At 35.4% G+C, this 21,350-nt stretch overlaps 1 protein-coding gene across 12 annotated transcripts in view; it reads left to right on the top strand.

The window, feature by feature from the left end:
* LOC126969193 (2-oxoglutarate dehydrogenase complex component E1-like) overlaps positions 1–21,350 on the top strand; it is a 67,081-nt gene that overhangs the window by 17,113 nt on the left and 28,618 nt on the right. For all 12 annotated transcript variants that reach the window (XM_050814557.1, XM_050814549.1, XM_050814539.1 and 9 more), the window contains exons 9-18: positions 637–785; positions 1,839–1,924; positions 2,489–2,668; positions 6,701–6,881; positions 7,640–7,858; positions 10,663–10,856; positions 11,560–11,813; positions 17,721–17,833; positions 18,449–18,636; positions 19,665–19,758. In XM_050814557.1, coding sequence (XP_050670514.1) covers positions 637–785; positions 1,839–1,924; positions 2,489–2,668; positions 6,701–6,881; positions 7,640–7,858; positions 10,663–10,856; positions 11,560–11,813; positions 17,721–17,833; positions 18,449–18,636; positions 19,665–19,758 — 1,658 coding nt within the window. The remainder of the gene's footprint in view (positions 1–636; positions 786–1,838; positions 1,925–2,488; positions 2,669–6,700; positions 6,882–7,639; positions 7,859–10,662; positions 10,857–11,559; positions 11,814–17,720; positions 17,834–18,448; positions 18,637–19,664; positions 19,759–21,350) is intronic.

Here is a 21,350-nt window from a genome sequence, read left to right as displayed (position 1 = left end):
CCAAGCAGCTCATAGAGGTCAATTTGTATGTCCAAGTCTTCTTCGTCCTGTCTCCATAAACCTACTTCGAATTCTGAGAAACGTGGACTGGTTTGCACCAAGAGTTCTTATGCCTTTGTTTAATCGTTCGATTAGCCCCAAAAGACCGGACCTGTTGTGATTGCCATTACTGCAGGGTGAGTCAGTCTTCATTAAGAAGGATATCCATTGACTATTTAAGTATATGAAATAACCATAAAATATTTAAACATATAAGTGTTTTAATCTGTTTTTTTTAAGTGGTAACTTCTTTAGCCGCCTTTAAACTTTTTGGTAGGGAAAATCTTACGAGTTCCCGTCACCGACATGCTCATGACTGGCGCGATAAATAAATAATTAAAAAAATGTACATAGACACTTTTTGGATGGGTGAAATCTCGTGAGAGATTTTAAAATTTAATACTAATAATTCTAAGTTTTCACTCCTATCGGCAGTCTCTACAACTGCAATTTTTTTTTATGAATCAGGACAAACTATGGTATCTTCATCGGTCATTTGATTACCATCACCACTCCCAATCTCTTGCTGCGCCAGTAGTCACAAAGGGTTTGCCCTTGTACTGTTGCCGTTGATGCAATTTGATTTTTAATCAACAGTTTCGAAAACTTCCTGGCGAAGAAGTGGTCTTCAGAGAAACGCTTCGGTTTGGAAGGGTGCGAGATATTGATTCCGGCCATGAAGCAAGTCATCGACGTGTCCACCAAACTCGGCGTCGAGTCTATCATCATGGGAATGCCCCACAGAGGTACGTGCCAATTGCTTAATTTCGCAATATAATGCAGATATTCGTCGTATTACGAGATTGGGCAGGCATTTTCAGAGGGTCAAACGCTCTTTTTTTTTTATGGAATAGGAAGACAAACGAGCGTACGGGTCACCTGTTGTTAAGTGATCACCGCCGCCCACAATCTCTTGCAACACCAGAGGAATCACAGGAGCGTTGCCGGCCTTTAAGGAAGGTGTACGCGCTTGCTTTGATAGTCGAATTAGCGCGATTGCTTGTAATGCCTTTCATCCCTTAAAAGGCATGAAAGGCATTTATTTTCTCAAAATTGATTCCTTTAGAAATCTTTTTGATTTCATTTCTAATATTCTAGATACTACTACCGCTTCTCCGCGCTCTGAGAGAGAAGAAGCGGCGCAAGAAACTATTAATCTACCAAATTACACCATTTAGGTGTCTTTCCACAAGCGGATAGAAGGAATGTGCTATATTTTTAATGACATTTTACCTACGTAACTTTGCTCCAATGCTTATAAGAAAAAAATCCTATTCTGAGTTTATTGGTGAAAAAAAAGTAATAAAATTGTTTCAATAAAAAACTTGTACAAACATAGTAGTGGATGTGACCTTCTATTAAGTGTAATTGAGGAATAGCTGTACCAGAAGGCCACGCTCTTCCATATCAATTAATAATAACAATTCCAAAAAGGTTGAAAAATATTTAACAAAACTATGAAAAGATCCACTGTCAAAAATTTATTTTCGCCAAAACACATTTTTTGCCAGGCTCTGTAGGTCATACAAATCTAAGACCAAATTATGATTGATGATGAAAATGATTTCTTAAACGGCTCAAACGAAAATAAATAAAAATATGGGTCTCGTTACGACGGTCTGCTGTTCAGACCAAATTGCGACACCCAAACTAGCTATCCATAATACTGCCTTGTACAATTATAGTATTTACTCCAAATGTTATATATTTTAAGGATTATATTTATGGAATTGCAATAAATTGAAATTGACGTATAAGATCAAAGGGGATTTAGAGATTTAATCATAATATTTATCCAGGTCGCCTCAATGTGCTGGCCAATGTTTGTCGCAAGCCACTGCACCAGCTGTTCACACAGTTTGCCGGTCTCGAAGCTGAGGATGACGTAAGTACAATAAACATACCGAGTGGATTTTGAGCGGTGTCACTCAACGCGCAGATGTCACCCAAAATAAGCATCGTTTGATCTGCGGTTCGTAGCGAAGTGTGCAAAATCAATATGCATAAATGCGCTAACCCATAAATATTAACACCGGGTCCAAATTAGAATTTAGATCATAAAAAGTTTTAGTTAAACTAGCTGACCCGACCGACGTTGATCTGTTCATAATAAAAAAAAATCGTGAAATCCGTTCTTAGCTGACCTCTTACTCGGCGAAAGGAATATTCCTACTAAATTTCAAGTCTCTACGCTTTATGGTTGAGATATCGTGATGAGTCAATACCGAGCTAGTGAAATTACTGAGACGGCAAATGAGACTTAACCTAATCTTATGTCTCAAGGTGACGAGAGCAATTGTAGTGCCGTTCAGAATTTTTGGGTTTTTCAAGAATCCTGAGCGGCACTGCATTGTAGTGGGCAGGGCGTATTAATTACCATCAGCTGAACGTCCTGCTCGTCTCGTCCCGTATTTTCATAATAATAATCTAATACGAATAATGCACGCAGGGCTCCGGTGACGTCAAGTACCACTTGGGTACGTACATCGAGCGGTTGAACCGCGTTACGAACAAGAACATTCGGCTGGCCGTGTGCGCGAACCCATCTCACTTGGAGGCGGTGGACCCCGTGGTGCAAGGCAAGACACGCGCGGAACAGTTCTACAGAGGAGACAACGAGGGCAAGAAGGTAATATTATACTTATCAAAAGAATCATCAAATAGCCTAAACATACTAGAAATATTAATACTATTACCAAGTGGACTGATAAAAATTATTTTTGTTTTTAAATTTACGAGTGTTCCACGAGTACTCTATATCTTTGGCACAAACTACATCTACACCCTATGCGATTACAGAAATCTGCAAAATGTGGTTAAATTAGAAATAGTTTGATCAGCTCATTTGTTTCTCAGCGTATGTGAGAATATTAAATATAACTTAATTAAATTTTAAGTTCTCATGTTAGTCAATTGTGATAATTCTTTATGAGAATAAATATCTTCACCTCAATACTATAATAGGGGATGTGCATATATTTTGAAACGAATCTTTTATACGGACGTTCGGGCTTTCCACTCGAGCTAAGCGTCAGATTTTTTAGCGTTACACAACAGACTCAGATATGTAACTTGATCGTGTTAAGTCGACTTGTATCGACTAAGGATGGACGATAAATTAATAAGTAATGTGTGTGTGCCTTTATGAACAGCCAGACTGTGCCAAAAGAGGCGCGAATGGTTATCCATAATGGAGTTCTTGTCGCCATTTTAATGAACGGAAGTGAGAATTGGCAGAAGAAGCATAATAGCATAATTAACGCAGTTTAGATGCGATCACTGCGTAGTATGTGTGGGACACTGACTTGTATAAGTAGCACTGGACAGACTGTTCCATAATATGTTTGACAGCAAATTTTTGCGCCTATTTGAAGCGCCACTCGCGAGCGTCCAGAGAACTAATTCCTGCGATACTAAATGCCGCCAGTCCATTGATATATAGTAGAGGTCAGTGGTGTGGGGTGAGACTGATTGATAGAATTCCTAATGCGGTAATACGAGCGTGAGTATGTTAATATTGTGGTTATAGATTATAACAACAGCTAATAGATAATACTTTATTGAGATTAAGTAGTTCAGACTAAGGTTTTTTGAAATTTTTAGTGTCCACAAAGAAGTCCAATTGCCATTCCAGCCATAAAGGATGCTAAAAATACATGTGTTTCAGTAGCATGGTATTGATTATCGCCAGTGAAATTGTTATACCAACGTTTAGCTTTGTATTCTTTTTTCTTTAAAATGTCTTCAGCTTTGTCAATTTTACGGTCTATAAATCTCCCAACTTTTTCAACCCAGTCAGGAGACTTGCCAGTGGTTTCTTTCTCAATTTCATCAGTTATTTTGTCAACTCTTTTATTTATTTTATCCCAATTGATATCAATATAGCCCTTTTGGCTGGCAATATGTAGTAATATAACTCCACTTCCCAATCCTACAGCTGCAACTTTACCTATTTTCTCTCTTTACCATTTTTTTTTTACTCATAGTAAGAAATCCTGTGATCCATCCTGACGCAGTGCCTAAAATTAGCTGTTTCGTAGCTAATGTTAATCCAATATCTGATATTGCTTATTTATATTGAGTATGTGTGTGTGATAAAGTAATATGTAGATAAAATTGTAATTATGTATGACAAAAGTTGTCATGTTTAATACGTCAAATTGGTGGAACGCTTTTCAAACATTTGAATTTCCTAGAATTTTTATTATCAGAGGGGGCAAACAGGCAAGAGGTCTTACGTGATCGGAAATGATGCGGCAACCGCCCTTGAACATCTATAACACCAGGGAACAAGACATGCGATGTCAGCATTTATGGTGGGAGAATTTTCTAAGCTTTCAAGTTCCCTAAATCGTATCGGTTCGAGAAAAATTCTATAATTGATTCCACAAACACTCGGTTGTATAACGCCAGAAGTCAATTGAAAAATAATCCGGTGAGGGTTTTGCTCTTTTTAAAAATTCTTCCTCGAAAAAAAATATTACCATTTTTTTTTTTTTTTTTTATTTACCACACATAGCAACTGTCATTGCAAACGAACAGGAATAATATATGCCAACAACAAGCAAATCAATCTTAAACTAATCATACAATAATATTAATACAAACATTAGATTAGATTAATAATACATTACACAAAAACTTAAACATACAACTATTTACTAAAAAAAATTTGAGTGCGGTTAAAATGTGACAGTTCGCTATCAGAGTGACGTCATACTGAGTTTTCGGTCACACAGAGGAAATTGTTTTCAATAGAAACTTCGTGTCTTTCAAGCGATCTGATTTTATTTACTGCCTTAAGAGTGAAATGATTGAACACGTAAAGGCGATATACATAATAACCGTCCCAGAGCTGATAATATTAATTTGTTGACTCAAGTCACGTTTTGTCATTTGTTTTGCAATGACTCTGAGATAATTGTTGGATTTTTAAGTAATAAGTTAGAAACAGGCCAGGTTTATACTTTAGTGTGCGTAACAAGGTACGTCTTACACTCACGATTTGTATGACACTTTGTGTTAGTGTGCGTGCTTTGCTCTAAATAAAGGTTACCTCTAAACTCAATTTTTTTGATGTTTTTACAACTGTCATAGTCTATCTAGATGTATTTATGATCAAAGCCATTACTCATTAGAATAAGAAGAAAACGATTCCTATTTAAATTAGTATTGTATAGTAAAATATGTAGGAATTTTATATTATGGCTATGTTCTAACATTCTGACTTACCAGACTACCAGTACTTTCAATGTGCGATTTTTTCCCACAAGGTGTGTTTCGGAGATGGAGAGAGGAGATGTTAAACATATTATTGATACCGATAAATTTCAACATCGCTTTACAAAATAAAATATCATTCTTACCATTTGGATGTGCGGCATTCATCCACAATGAGGTTTTCGAGGAACGTTCTTCCACTCACAACCAAAATGTGGAATGAGCTTCCGTTTGCTATCATTATAGGATTACTTAGGTAGAGCCAATATGCACCGCATCAATTTCGCAATTGCTAAAATCTTCGTGAAATTGTAGTTTTTAATTGTCCACTATGGCGCGAGTTGTTCAACTTTACAAATCTTTGCATTTCTTAGCTTGTTTTAGAAGGTTTTTTGAATTTAAACTTCTTTAGGCGTGTTATGAAAAAATGATTAGAGTGAAATCTTAAGATGAGCGCGCATTACTGTAACACAAAAATAACAGGGTGAAGTTGGTTCCTACCATTTTCTGACGTTTGCGACACTCGTTATTTTTTTTTGTTTTCATTGTCCATTATTAGGATAGGCAAAGGCTACAAGCCTATACAGCCGTATTCATTGTTGAATAATTAATTGTCAAAGCCATCTTCACAAAATTGTTCTCTCTAAAGTAGTAGAATAGCACGAGGAATAAATCATTCTAATGATTTTTGATTCGTTAGGCCAAAGAATTATAACTTCTTGCGTGCATACATAAGTACACACACACTATTTTTTATAAGAGGGGGGAAACGGGCCAAAGTCTCACGGGAATGGCGGTGGTGGGCCTATGAACATCCGCAACGACAGGTGTCAAGATATGCGTTGCTGTTTATTTACAAACGCTGTTTCTGGGCCAATATGACTTGGATACCTTTAAAAAGCCTGTGATTATTTATCATTAGGTGACCCGTACGCCTGTTTGTCCATTTAATCCCATTAAAATGTGTGTTTGTATTTATGCATACACGCAAGAAGTTATTCTTCTTTGGCGTAAATAAACAAAAATCCTTTAATGAATTTATATCTCGTACTATTTTACGTTTATAGAAAAAACAATATTATAATAAAAAAGGTATTAAATACAACCAATGACAATATTATTATAGTATTTTTATACATTTGGAGAGATTTTTTATTATCATTATAAAACTTGTATATAATTTGACATGATATATTAATTTTATTTAATTCTCGTCCACTGGTTGTGGTTCAGTAGGCATGAGGCGTGGTAGCTGAAGTATGATACTAATGGTCTAGTTGACCAGCTAACGTCAGTGTGTCGAATTTGCGTGGCGGTGTGCGCGTATCCTAGAAATTCACTCTGATTATCCCTTACGCGCAAACATTATAACTTAAAAAAATTAAAGAGTATTGAAATTTATAATATTTTGCTATTAATTTTATTTATTCATAATGTCCAGGTAATGTCGATACTTCTGCATGGAGACGCAGCATTCGCCGGGCAGGGCGTGGTATTCGAGACCATGCACTTGTCAGACCTACCCGCCTACACCACCCACGGAACTATTCATATCGTGGCTAACAACCAGATCGGTTTCACTACCGACCCCCGACACTCGAGATCTTCGGCCTATTGCACAGGTCAGTCATTCGATATACACGTGTTTTGGACATCTAGGCTGACATTGTGTGATAAAACGCGAACTTGACTTTTGCATTGGGCTGCCTTAGCTTAAGCTCCGCATAATTTCAGCTGTCAAATGAATATAAAAATAAATAAAGAAATTAAATGAAAAAATTATGCTGAGCTTACACTCAGATAAGTTTTACGTAAGTTAAGTCTTAGCCAAGTCGAAGTACGCTCTAAAGATGTCTCAGTCTTGGAGTGCATTGATAAAAATTAGTAGTAATAAATTATTATAAATAAATGCATTAGAATTTAGAAGAAAACGTCACAAGACATTAAATTCTGAAGAGATTTTTTAGATGAGATTGGAGACTGAAAATTAGCTATGTTAAGATAGAGCTTATTCTTTCCCTTGGAAAATAATTTTTATTATGATTGTGTGGAATATCAAATAATGTATTTAGTTACGGGCCATTATTTTATGTATTTTATGTATTTAGTTCAAAATGGCTGGTCTGATAGTTAAATTAATTCTTCTCTATATTATTTAATCACGATTTCAAACAAATCTTAATATAATCAATGACGTTCTATAGATACGTGTATAGACGAATCACGTCATAGAAATACAAAAGCCTCACATAACTGCTTCACGGCAGAAATAGACGCCGTTGTGGTACCCATAAACTCGCCGGCATCCGATACAAAGGAGCCTTCCGCAGGTAACACAGTACACGACATTGTTCAGTACAGTGCTAGTGATCGGTTGCAGACGTGGCCCGCGTGGTGAACGCGCCCATCTTCCACGTGAACGGCGACAACCCCGAGGCCGTGATGCACGTGTGCAACGTGGCGGCCGAGTGGCGCGCCACCTTCCACAAGGACGTGGTCATCGACATCGTGTCGTACCGCCGCAACGGACACAACGAGGTGGACGAGCCCATGTTCACCCAGCCGCTCATGTACCAGAAGATCCGGAACACCAAGCCTGGTGGGTGCATCCTGCTTAAATACTCCCATAAGTTCTCCATGTCTTGTCGATTTTGAATCATCATCATCATCATCAGACTTTGCAACAGTGTTATTTATAATAGTTTTTAATTATATATATGGTCTGTTCGCTTTACTCATATTCAACATAAGAAATAATTTGTATTTTTGAAATTTATTAATCTTTAAATTACTTTGCGTTTTTTGTACTAACATCTTTAATAATACAACAGAGCTGTACATACCTGTAAGAAAGCTATTCTGTTCATAATGTTCGTTTTATATTTTTCTTATTTTTGTTTAGTTTAGAATAGCTTGTTGGGTCTATTATAAATAAATAAATCAGCCGGAAGACGTCCACTGCTGGAAAAAGGCCTCCCCCAAAGATTTCCACGACGATCGGTCCTGCGCTGCCCTAGTCCAACGTATCCCGGTGATCTTGACCAAATCGTCGGTCCATCTTGTGGGGGGCCTACCAACACCAGATTTTGAATCAATGAATGAAAACTTTATTAGTGACAAAAATATACCACATACTACAGAGTAATACAACGACAAAAAAAAATTATACCAACGAATTGAAAACCTCCTTTTTTTGAAGTCGGTTAAAAAGTGTAACAGATGTTAGAGCAAAATAACCATAGACGCCTGCCGAATAAAGAGCCAACGCTTTTAGGTACCACTTAAGGAACACAAATCTTATATAAATCAATATTAAATAGAACTTATTGGTTCTTACCTGACCAGTTACAAATATTATGGTTAGTGATCCTGACTACTAAGCTAGAGGTCCCGGGTTCGAATCCCGGTAGGTGCAATCATTCATATGATGTATATAAATGTTTGTTTCCGAGTCATGGATGTTTATATCTATTTATGTATGTTTAAGTAAGTATAGGTTGTTACCTTGTTGTTGTTGGTTAACCGAAAAGCAAAAAGGCTTTAGAAAAAATAAATCAATTAATTTAGCAATATACCATTTCTTGAAGGAAGTCTTTACTAATGTAGATAAAAGATAGCATGTATGCATACTTTATATGGACCTCACTAAGGCATTTGACTATGTCGACCATCAAATATTATTGGATAAGCTAAGCGTGTACGGGGTTAGAGGAAACAGCTTATCACTCCTAAAATCATATCTAACGGGGTGACAACAAATGACACAAATAGCGAGGTTAGTATGGCATGATATAACAGAAACACGATATATATCGGAGTCAAAAACCGTAACCACTGGAGTACCGCAGGGAAGTATATTAGGTCCATTGTTGTTCATAACATATATAAACGATTTCCCTACGGTAACCAACCATGAGATGATTCTATTTGCTGACGACAGCACAGTGATATTTATAGGTGAAAATTTAAATTCTTTTGAAAGTGACATTAATAATACCATAGGCAATATTATAAACTGGTTGACATGTAACAATTTAATCATAAATCTTGACAAAACTAGCATAATGACATTTGTAAATAGACGCGATTAGATAGCATTGAACATTAATTATCTAAGTAAAAAAAATTCTGAAATAACACAAACAAAATTTTTAGGCCTACATATTGATGATTGCCTAAATTGGAAAACCCATATTGAAAATTTGTGCATGAAGCTAAATAGATTTTCATTTGCGTTGCACATGCTGTCTAAAGTAGTAAACCAGTCCGCAGTGTTAGTAGCTTTTAACGCATATCAACGTCATATCAAATATTCGGTACGGGATCATATTTTGGGGAAATTCCACAGATAAGGATAGAGTCTTTAAATGTCAGAAAAAATGTATAACAGCTATATTTCATTTAAGCCCTACTGATTCCTGTAAAACATATTTTGATAAATTTAAAATACTTACTTTCCCGTGCCTATATATATATGAAGTGCAGTATTCATTAGAACAAATGATCAACTATTTAGTTACTCTGATAGTAAACGCAGAAAAAATAAAATATATTTCACGCAGCATACAACGGCACTTTTTGGTAATAGTATATTTAATATGGCTCCTCAGCTATATAATAAACTACCAGTATCATTAGCGGACCAAAACTTAAATATTAACTCTTTTAAAAATAAAATTAAGGAAATTTTTAATGGCGAAGAAATATTATTCAGTTAAAGAGTATTTAACAGACATGAATCTATAGTCATTAGAATAAGTTAATTCAGATATTTCAAATTAACATTTTTAGTAAGCAATTTTTATTATATTATGGTGGATAGACTATATATAGACTATATGAATAATTTGGTTTTTATGTTGGATGTTTTTCACGGTAAACTTAGAGTAAGAATTCTAAAATATTATTTTTGCATGCCTACCCGGCAGATTGTTGGCACCTATGATTATAATGTAACACCAATGTACCCACTCTATCTATGCCATTAAATGACTTGATTTGATTTGAAGTATATTATATTAAATATGTCGTTGTCTTGTACCCATAGAACAGGCCATGCCTAGTTTGGGGCAAGATAATTTGTGTAATTGTGTGTCAATATTATTATTATTATTATCTTGTGAACATTACCTGAGCAATGAGTATACTCGTATCGTAAGGAGGATATTTTTCTCTGAGATGTTTAAAAGACCCGTTTTTCCTCTTTTGCCCTTCAATTCTATAAATTAAAACAAAATCAACAAAGTTTTTATCGTTAAATACTTTTCCCTTCGCGATTTTATATTTGTAGTGAATAAATAAGCTCAGAGCTGACTCTGCCAGTTATATTTATTGTCAAAGTATCGTATTGATTTGGGTCCAGTTTTTACTTGTCTATATATAATTATGTTAATATTCAAACAGTTCTGGAAATATACTCGGATCAACTGATTCGCGAGGGCGTCGTGACCGCTGACGAGGTGAAGGACGTGAGAGACAAATACGAAAAAATCTGCGAAGATGCATACAACCAGGCCAAACAGGAGACACACATCAAGTACAAGGACTGGCTCGACTCACCTTGGTCCGGCTTCTTTGAGGGCAAGGACCCGCTCAAGGTACACTTCCCTATTGCAGAAATGAAATAGTGCACACAAAAAAATACTAGGGAGACTACAATACTTCAGTATTTTCATAACTATCTGAGCAGATTTGGATATAGAAATTTATATACCAAAATTTATGGACGGCCGTATCTCAGATTCCGTCCGAGCGCTCTTTCCAACTGAGCCAACCGTCCGATTGACGCATCGACCGTAAATCTTAGTATGTCTTGTATAACTCTCAGATTGTGGGTCCTTCTATAGGATCTACTTTGTTGACCTGCTCAAACCCAATAATTGCATATTAAAATGTTGACTTGAGATGTAGCTCATTCAAATGTAAATAGTTTGTTATTTTTAAGTGATAAAAATCATTTCTGGGAAAAATATACAAATTTAATTTGTATCAAAATTTATGGACGATGCGGGACTCGAACCCGCGTCTCCTGAGATTCGGTCGCTCTTATCAACTGAGGCAACCGTCTGAGTGACGCTTCGACCGTATGTATTGGTATGTCTTGTTCAACACTCAAAATATAGATTTGGACATACAAATTATAGATTTTTATAAATATTGTGCTTAGAAATAATCGCTTTTGCCATAAGTCCGCTTTCTTGTACAGCTGGTGACCATTATTTGATCATTGGCTAATTGCGACAAGCTTTATGCTGTAAAAATATATCGAATGTTGTAAAAATTAATTATTTTAACCCATAGATGTCGCCCACCGGAGTTGTCGAAGAAACTCTTGTTCACATCGGAAAGAGATTCTCATCGCCGCCACCAAACGCAGCCGAGTTCGAAATACACAAGGGCTTACTCCGTATCCTCAAGTCCAGAATGGAAATGGTCGAAAAACGTACTGTCGACTGGGCCCTTGCGGAAGCTATGGCCTTCGGATCTCTGCTCAAGGAGGGCATACACGTTAGACTGTCCGGTGAAGATGTCGAGCGAGGAACGTTCTCACACAGGTTAGTTCTAATTATCCGTATGTACGTTGTTATGTCAGTTATAAAATTACAAAACGCGTAACATTTCAATTTTGATAATACTTAGGAAACAAATAAAATTTATGGAATTATTTTTAATTGCGTTATTTTGCGCAAATCCATAATTATCCTCTACATGAGACGAAACACGTGTCGAATTGATTGAAGACAAATATTAGCGGAATTTCTCAAGATAACTCATAAAATAAAACTGGAAAATCCATCTACAAAACATTCTTTAGATTAATGTACGTAAAGTAGCAGGCTTTGATATACAACATGGGCTAGATATCTAATGTTTTATAAAAGGTGCTGAGCAAGTTGTTCACCTGAAAGTAAAACACCCTGCCCACATTAATGCATATTAATGCAGTCCCGCAAGGGATTATTGAAAACCGAACTAAGTTGAACCATGATTTAGCTCGTAACTTCATACATTGATGATAAGTCTAAGTAGCCCCAGTAATTTGACGAGCTATGGTGCCCTTCCAGCTGAAACACAAAAAGTTTTTGTATTTCAGCTGGAAGGTAGTTACGGGATAAAAATGAAGAAACTGTGATAGCATTCTGGCTAGCATCATGTGAAGAGGTGCCCCCCTACCGCCTTTATATATCTATACGTGAGTTCCAAAAAGTAACAATTCAGAATGACTCTAAAACAAAAATACGAGTTGTTACTGTTCGAAACCAAAGAATTCTAGGCTTGTGAAGAAATATTGGAGGTAACAACTAAACTGCATTCACATATCAGCCTGTTTCTCTTTGGTACCCACTATGGGTTTATTAGGAAGTGTTTTGGTTGTCAAAGTGTCAAGATTTAACATTGAAGCTCTAATAGTTTTAAATAGTAAAAAGTGGTTAAAAGTACTTTTAAACCTGTGATTTATGTTAAAACAAGTAGTGCCAGTGCCAATCCATTGAATTGCTATTAAATTCACTAGTTTTAACAAGAGAAACTTCATTCAAACCACAGTAAAAAATCACTATTATCCAATTTTATAGATTATTATTCATGAATCATCAATAATCACCAACCGCTGCTGTCAGCTAGCATTGACATTTACTAGCAAGCACTTGACAGCGGGGTGAGCTGCCAACTGCCAACGAGTATACGAATATCGCCATAGACAAAAAGCAGTATAATAATATTACGTTCCGTTTTAAGCATACAACATACAACGTAATTAACTTTACCACTAGAAACAAGTTATCGTTATGGATCTCAATTTACAACAATTATTTCTGAAGTTAAAACTCGAAATGGAGAACCAAACGAAAGAAATTACAACTAAATTAACGGAAAAAATTGACGAAAAGCTTCAGCCAATCATCGAAGAAAATAAAGATTGAAATAAATAATTTGGAAAAGAAAGTAGCTTGGTTAGAGAAGGATAGAAAGAAAAACAATATTGTTATATTTGGAATGGAAGAGAGCGAGAAGTCCAACAAACAATTAATTACGAAGGTCATAGATGAAATAAAAAAGTTAGAGATAGAATTAAGTGTACAAGAGATAAATTCTGCGCATTGAGTTGGAAAGACAACAGCTGATAGTAAAAAAGCTCGGCCGATCGTAATAACGCTTGCAAATACATGGAAGAAAATTGAAATTTTAAAAAACAAAAAGAAATAAAAAAATATTTATATAACAGAAGACTTCTCGAAAGAGGTGTTAGAGAAAAGGCGCTCGTTACAAGCTCAATTGCTAGAAGAGAGGAAAAGAGGGAATTTTGCTTACATCAATTACGATAAACTAATAATAAAGAACAATAAGAGTCATGACAAAACGAAAGCGTACCCCATCTACGCCATATAGCTCTAATGCTTCTTCACAAAGTCCAAATGTAACAGAGTCTATAAACAACACACCAACATCAAAATTTAGTAGAGTCAATGCTTTCGATATAATGCGGGCTCGCTCTAATTCTTTTCACCAAGGCACGGACCAAAACAAGTAGCAATCACCCTTACTCGGCAACCGAACTGTTACAGACAACATTAAGAATAACTACGAAAATCATCCTCCAAGCCGATTGGTCATCGTGGAGGAAAATGACCAACACCCTCTAAATTCTAATTGTAACTTCACAGTTACTACCCTTCTAAAAACTACCCTTCTCAAAAAGACAAACATAATATATACATATCAACATTAAATGTACGATCTATTAGCTCACCAGAAAGGTTACTTGAATTTGAAAAAGCACTCGACGATATTAAATGGGACATAATAGGTTTAAGCGAAGTGCGAAGAATGGGAGAGTGTATTGAAGAATATGACAACTACCTTCTATATCATAACGGAGAAACACCAGGCCTTTACGGAGTTGGTTTTCTATTAAAAAAATATCTGTCATCAAAAGTAGAAGACATAATTGGTATATCCGAAAGAATAGCAATCTTAAACATTAAATTACCAACATCAGTAAAAGATGAATCATGGACAATCGTACAAGTGTATGCTCCCACTGAACCTACAAATAAAGAAGAACGTTTGAAAGTTGAAGAATTTTTCGAAACATTACAATCGATCAACCATTATATGAAAAATAACGTTATAGTTATGGGTGATTTTAATGGCAAAATAGGACAACGTAAGCCCGGCGAAGAGCACATAATAGGCAATTCTAGTTATGGTATACGCAGTAAAAATAGTAATAAAATTATCAGTTATGCCTTACAAAATAAACTAACAATTCTCAACAGTCAATACAAAAGAAAACCTAATAAAAAATGGACCTGGGTGTCACCTAATGGAAATTATAAGAACGAATTGATTTTATTATGACAAATAAAGCGAGATGTATTTCTAATACACATGTTTTGAATAATTTTAATTTTAATACCGACCATAGAATGGTAAGAGCTTCACTAAAAAAAGTACCAGCCAAAAAGTCGAGAAGAAATTATAGAAACACCAAGCCAATACCTATAACAGAGGATTACAAAAAACTACAAAATAATCTGTCTATAGCTTTAAACCAGGAAGACAAAAACTATGAGGATATAGAAGAACAATATAATTCATTAATAACTAACCTAATAAGGGAAACAGTAAAATGTAAACCAGACGCAAAGACTCTATCAGATGAAAGTGAGAAATTGATAGAACAAAGAAAACAGTTGATTTCAAAAAAGGATAAGGCCACTAAAACTAAAATTGCAGAATTAAGTAAAAAAATAAGATCTCAAATACGCAAAGATATAACTCAGAAAAGAAATAAAACTATACAAGATCACATTGCCAAAACTGGAGGAGTAAGAAAAGCACTAAAAAAACTGATGAACAAAAAAGATTGGATGATTAATCTCAAGAATAAAACAAATAGAATAACTAGGAATAGGGAAGAAATAATAAGAACTGCAGCCGAGTTCTATCGTGATCTGTACAAAAGTTCTAAAAATTATCGAAACTTAGCGGAAAATGTAAAAGACAATGAATATGATGTTATTACAGACAAAGATCCTCTACCGGAGATCCTTCTTAGTGAAACTGTTTCAGCTATCAAATCACAGAAAAACGACAAAGCACCAGGACCTGACCAAATATCAAATGAGATGCTCAAAGCCACCTTACCTATAATAGCACCCAAGCTCACTGTACTATTTAATCAAATCCTGAAAACTGAAAGCATTCCGGCAGACTGGACTAAATCAACTATAGTATTAATTTATAAAAAAGGTGACAAAAACGATATTGGAAACTATAGACCGATAAGTTTGATGGCAAACATATATAAAATTTTCTCCAAGATATTACTATCAAGAATCTCTAAGGTATTAGACGAGAACCAACCCAAAGAGCAAGCAGGCTTCAGGACAAAATTCTCGACTGTAGACCATATACACACGGCAAAACAAATATTAGAAAAATTTAAAGAGTACAACTGTGTATATTATCTAGGTTTTGTCGACTACAACAAAGCTTTTGACTCGCTAGAACATGATGCAATTTGGAACTCTCTTAAAGTTCAAGGAGTTCATGGAAAAATAATAAATATTTTAAAGAATATGTACTCCAAAAGCACAGCTCGAATAAAATTGGATAAGGCCAGCAGCGAGTTCCCAATAGAAAGAGGAGTCAGACAGGGAGATCCTATATCTCCCAAACTATTCTCAGCAGTATTAGAAATGATATTCAGAAATCTTGAATGGGAAAGTGAGGGACTTAATATAAATGGGGAAAACTAAACCATCTACGATTTGCGGACGATATAGTACTATTTTCTGAGTCTTCAAAGAAACTAGAGCATATGCTACAACAATTGTCAGAGGAAAGTGCTAAAGTAGGCCTCACAATGAACGTCAACAAAACTAAAATAATGACAAACTCTAATAGAAAAGAAATTAAAGTAGATGGTAAAACAATTGAATATGTAGACGAATACGTTTACCTGGGGCATTTATTATCAATCAAAGACTGTATGACAAAAGAAATCGATAGAAGGGTCACGAACTCCTGGAAAAGATATTGGTCGCTCAGCGAAGTGATGAAGAACAAGCATATTCTCATTAAGGACAAAAGAAAGGTTTTTAATGCTTGCATACTACCATGTTTAATTTATGGATCACAAACATGGGCCCTAACCGAGAAAAATCTCACAACTCTAAAAACTTGCCAAAATTCTATGGAAAGAAGCGTCCTAGGTGTTAGATTGAGAGACAGAATGAAGCTGCAGGACATAAAAGAAAAAATAAAATTTAAAAATGTAAGCAAAATTATTAAACAGCAAAAATGGCGATGGACAGGCTATATGATCAGAGACAATTCTGGAAAATGGACGAAAAAAGTGACGGAGTGGTACCCCAGAAACAGAAAAAGAAAAAGAGGCAGGCAATCCAAAAGATGGGAGGACGACATCCGAAACTTGGTCGGAAGCATGTGGACTCGTCTAGCCAGAGATAGAACGAATTGGAAAAATTTAGAGGAGGCCTATGTCGAGGGACACGCAGCAAGAAAAGTTTTTAATAATTAAGTTATGCAATATATTTAAATGTAATGTAGTTGCTGCAGTAAAGGCTATTTTTATTTTATTTATTTATTTTATGGGTTTATTGTGTGTGGAACAATCTCTCATACTTATCTCAAACTAACTGAATTTCAGACGTGTTACACTTTGGAACTCCGGTATCGATGTTATGTAGTAAAACAAAAATTATTATTAGGTATAGTTTGCACCTAGCCAAAATTGGTCTCAGTGAATACAGTCTTCGCTGATTATGCTATGAGGCCACTGAAGAGGCCTATCAATGGGAGGGTCCTTTGCATCGGATGACTGCTAGATTATGGTAACCACAACGGCGCCTATTTCTGTCGTGAAGCAGTAATGTGTAAGCATTACTGTGTTTCAGTATGAAGGGCACCGTAGCTTTTCAAATTACAGGGCAAATGAGACTTGACTGTCTTGATGTCTCAAGGTGACGAGCGCAGTTGTAGTGCCGCTCAGAATTTTTGGATTTTTCAATAATCGTATCAATTACCATCAGCTGAACTTCCTGTTCGTCTCGTCCCTTATTTTCATAAACAAAAGACCCTTAATATATTCTATTGCGTGGCCATTGCTACCGTAAGAGTTGGAAGCCTTTAAGAGGAGTACCCCCAAAATCACCCACCTTTAATGCACGATACATCTGAGGAAGGGGGCATACCCCAGTAGTCCTCTGTAGATTCTAATCCTCTCACAGGCAATAAATAGGGATTAAGTAAGTACTTTACACATAGTAAAACTCCAGCTGAGATCAATGAAAAACTCATCTCTTTGCCTAGATTTATACATGAGTGTGAGTAGAAGTAAAGGGCGAAAAGCTCGTGCACAATTAGATCACAGGACTTAAGAACCACAACCCGAAACATTAAAAAAAAATAGAGTTACCTTTGTTTGTTCCCAGACATCACGTGCTGCATCATCAGAAGGTGGACAAGGCAACTTACTGCCCGCTAGCGCATCTCTACCCAGACCAGGCGCCCTACACTGTATGCAACAGTTCACTCTCCGAATATGGTAAACATTATTTATAAACAATTTGTTAGAACAACAACAAAAGTTGAAAGGTTTCAAAGCGACTGATAGTTGCCAAACCTTTCATTTTCGGGCCAACTAACAGATGGCACTCCAGTCTTCTGAAAACGTCACTATAAGGCGTCTGTCCCACCCCTGAGTGGGCGACACCGGCGAGTTTGATATGGTGCCTTTAATAATAATAAAAGAAGATTATTAAAAAATAACACTAAATAATGTATAATTGTGTTATTAAATATATGTTAAAATATTGTTTCATATTTAATTGTAAGACTTGTAAAAAGTATTTAAAAGTACCTAAAGACAATATCATTAAAATTTAATAAGTCCATTATTTTTCTTGTTCAATCAAATTTTTTGGATTGAAAACAATGCTTGTCTTCAATTTTGGAAGACACAGGAGTATATGGACAAAACTAATATGTTGCAAATTATTTATTTTATTTGATGAGGTTTATTTGATGCATAATTTTCAATAATTGTATTCGTTATTAATGTATGACATTCAAAAGTGCCTGTCATAGTAATTGCCTAAGCCTAATTGAAATAAATATTTTGAATCTAAACAACTAAATATATCGGACAATGTATGTTCAGGTGTACTCGGTTTCGAGGTGGGATACTCGGTGACCAATCCAAACGCGCTTGTGCTGTGGGAGGCCCAGTTCGGAGACTTCAACAACGTAGCGCAGTGCATCATTGACCAGTTCATATCGAGCGGACAGGCCAAGTGGGTGCGCCAGTCCGGCATTGTTCTGTTGCAACCTCACGGCATGGAGGGAATGGTGAGTGAAGATTGTGAGGAGAATATATTGCTTAATCTTGTTTTATTAGTGCCATAAATACAGTGTATCTTAAAAAAAAACAAAGATCTACAAAATTGATCTTTTGTATAAGAAATGAGAAGGAAATATTGTAAACATTTTTTTATTTAAAAGTTATATACTTCACTTCTGTGATGAAATTTATGGACGATGCGGACTCGAACTCGCGTCTTTCCGCTTCCGGGTTCCGTCCGAGCGTACTTACCAACTGAGCCAACCGTACGACGAATATCGAACATAAATCTTGGTGTGTCTTGTTCAATTCTCAGGTTGTGGCTTCATCTACAGGATCTACTTTACACTTGATAACCTGCTCAACCCTAATAATTTTATATTAGGAAAATGACTATAGATGTCGCTTTTTCAAATCTAAACATTTTTTTATTTTAAAATGAGTAAAAATCCCTCCATTCTGTGACTAATTATACAAATTAAATCAGTTGGCGAGAGGAGCGAGTTCGACTCCCGCATTGTTCATAAATTTTCGTTACAAATTTAATTTGTTTTAGGAAACTTTCATTTCGTGTGATCCGTCTTAAGATTTTTGGGTTTTATAACAGACTTGATTGATCACTTTAGTTGGCGATTTAATTATCTATTATTTTTTTTTTTTTAATGAAAAAAGGGACGAGACGAGCATGGCATTCAGCTGATGGTAATACTCCCTGCCCATTACAATGTAGTGCCGCTCAGGATTCTTGAAAAATTCAATTACAATTGTGCTCGTCACCGTCAGATATAAGATGTTAAGTCTCATTTGCCCAGTAATTTCACTAGCTACGGCGCCCTTCAGACCGAAACACAGTATTGTTTACACATAACTGCTTCACGGCAGAAATAGGCGTCGTTGTGGTACCCATAACCTAGCCGGCATCCTGTGCAAAGGAGCCGCCCATTGGTAATTTACAATAAGTTCTAAAATATTAATAAATTTAAAATTAAAAACTCACCAGTAATCATTTCCGTAATGTTGAAATCATTTGTTTTAGGGCCCTGAGCACTCATCGGCCCGTCTCGAGCGGTTCTTACAGATGAGCTCCGACGACCCTGACTACATGCCACCTGAGAGCCCCGACTATGAAGGTAACTTTCACTTGTATGTTGCACCAGCATTATGTAAGATCATCGTTCAATATGCAGGTGTAATTAATATCCACTAAAAAGGCATTTATTTTCTCAAAATTAATTCCTTTAGAATTCTTTTTGATGTCATTTCTAATAACTACTAGATACTACTACCGTTTCGGAAACAAATGGCGCTCTGAGAGAGAAGAAGCGGCGCAAGAAAGCATTCTTTTTTTTGCGCTCTTTTCAATAAAGATATACAATATTGTACAATCATTTCTATCGCTATAAAATAATCACAATCTAGTCCCAGGCTGTCCGATCATTTAGATATTCAGCAGTGGAGTAATAGGATTTACGACAGAGACATTTTTTTATAAAACATTTAAATTTATTTATAGATAATGCCTGAACAGTGGCTGGGACTTTATTATAGAAGTGTATACATTTACCCTTAAAGCTATTATGTATCTTATGAAGCCTACTAGAATTAGTTACAAGCAATCCCTTATTTCTAGTGTTATAATAATGAAAATCACTATTAAGAGCAAAAAGGTGACGATTTTTGTGAACGTATATTAAATTTTCATAAATGTACTGACAATGAGCAGTCATAATATTTATTTCTATGGGGCCTAAACACTAGGCAAATATACTAGGCAACTCAAGTATTTCTGAGAAGCCTGTGAGGATTTATTATGACACTAGTGTTACAATACATTTACGAGAGTTTAATGTTTGTTTAAAAGAATAGAAATATTTTCACAAAATTAAGTTATTTAGATAATATTAATACTAGAAATAACTTGCCAAGCCTGCCACAATACTCCATAAAGTCAATAATTCATTTAAATGTTAATGTATTCTTTTCTATAATAAATTTCCCGAACAGATAGCAAATATGTCTATAAATAAATTGAAAGCCCTCACAAAAAGTAAATTAAGCAGCAACAGTTATTACAATATCCAAGATTTCATTGACCAATATCAATAATAAAGAGGCCTGCTCTAGTTAAATGTGATTTGTTTTAATATTATTTTCGTTGTATGATATATTGTATTATTTTATTGTATGACTGAACTTAAGCCATTGCTAATCAATGTTATGAGTTCAATAAACGTTTTCATTTCATTCCATATAACTATTTTTTATTCTGAAAATTTTGTAAGTTGTAACCACTTGTTTTTCTTGTCTGAGATAAAATAAATTTATAATCATGTAGAAGAGGTTGGATGTTACACTTTCCACTAATAACTATTATATTTTATACAATTTGGGCAGCTGTACCCCTTAAAATACACAATGTGTAATGCGTCCTTGAACTGAGCGCTCCAGCTTATATAGGGCACGACCGTCTACCGTAGCGATGGTACCAACTGTTAGTTGGCACTACTGTAGTGCCAACTCACTTACACGAATCAAATTAATTAAAGATCTGAATATAATATGCTATTATAGTTATTTCTAATTATAGTGATAATTATATTAAATAGTATTTAAATAATATCAGTACTTACATGAATGTTATTATTAATTGGGATATCTTATGACAGTTCATGACGTTGGTAGCGCTTGTAAACACATCAGGCTGACAATCATAATGTTTGTG

The sequence above is a fragment of the Leptidea sinapis genome, chromosome 1 (genome assembly GCF_905404315.1).
Source record: "Leptidea sinapis chromosome 1, ilLepSina1.1, whole genome shotgun sequence".
Classification (NCBI taxonomy): Eukaryota; Metazoa; Arthropoda; class Insecta; order Lepidoptera; family Pieridae; genus Leptidea; species Leptidea sinapis.
The sequence above is the reverse complement of the archived record's forward strand: the minus strand, read 5'-3'. Positions and strand labels throughout refer to the sequence as shown.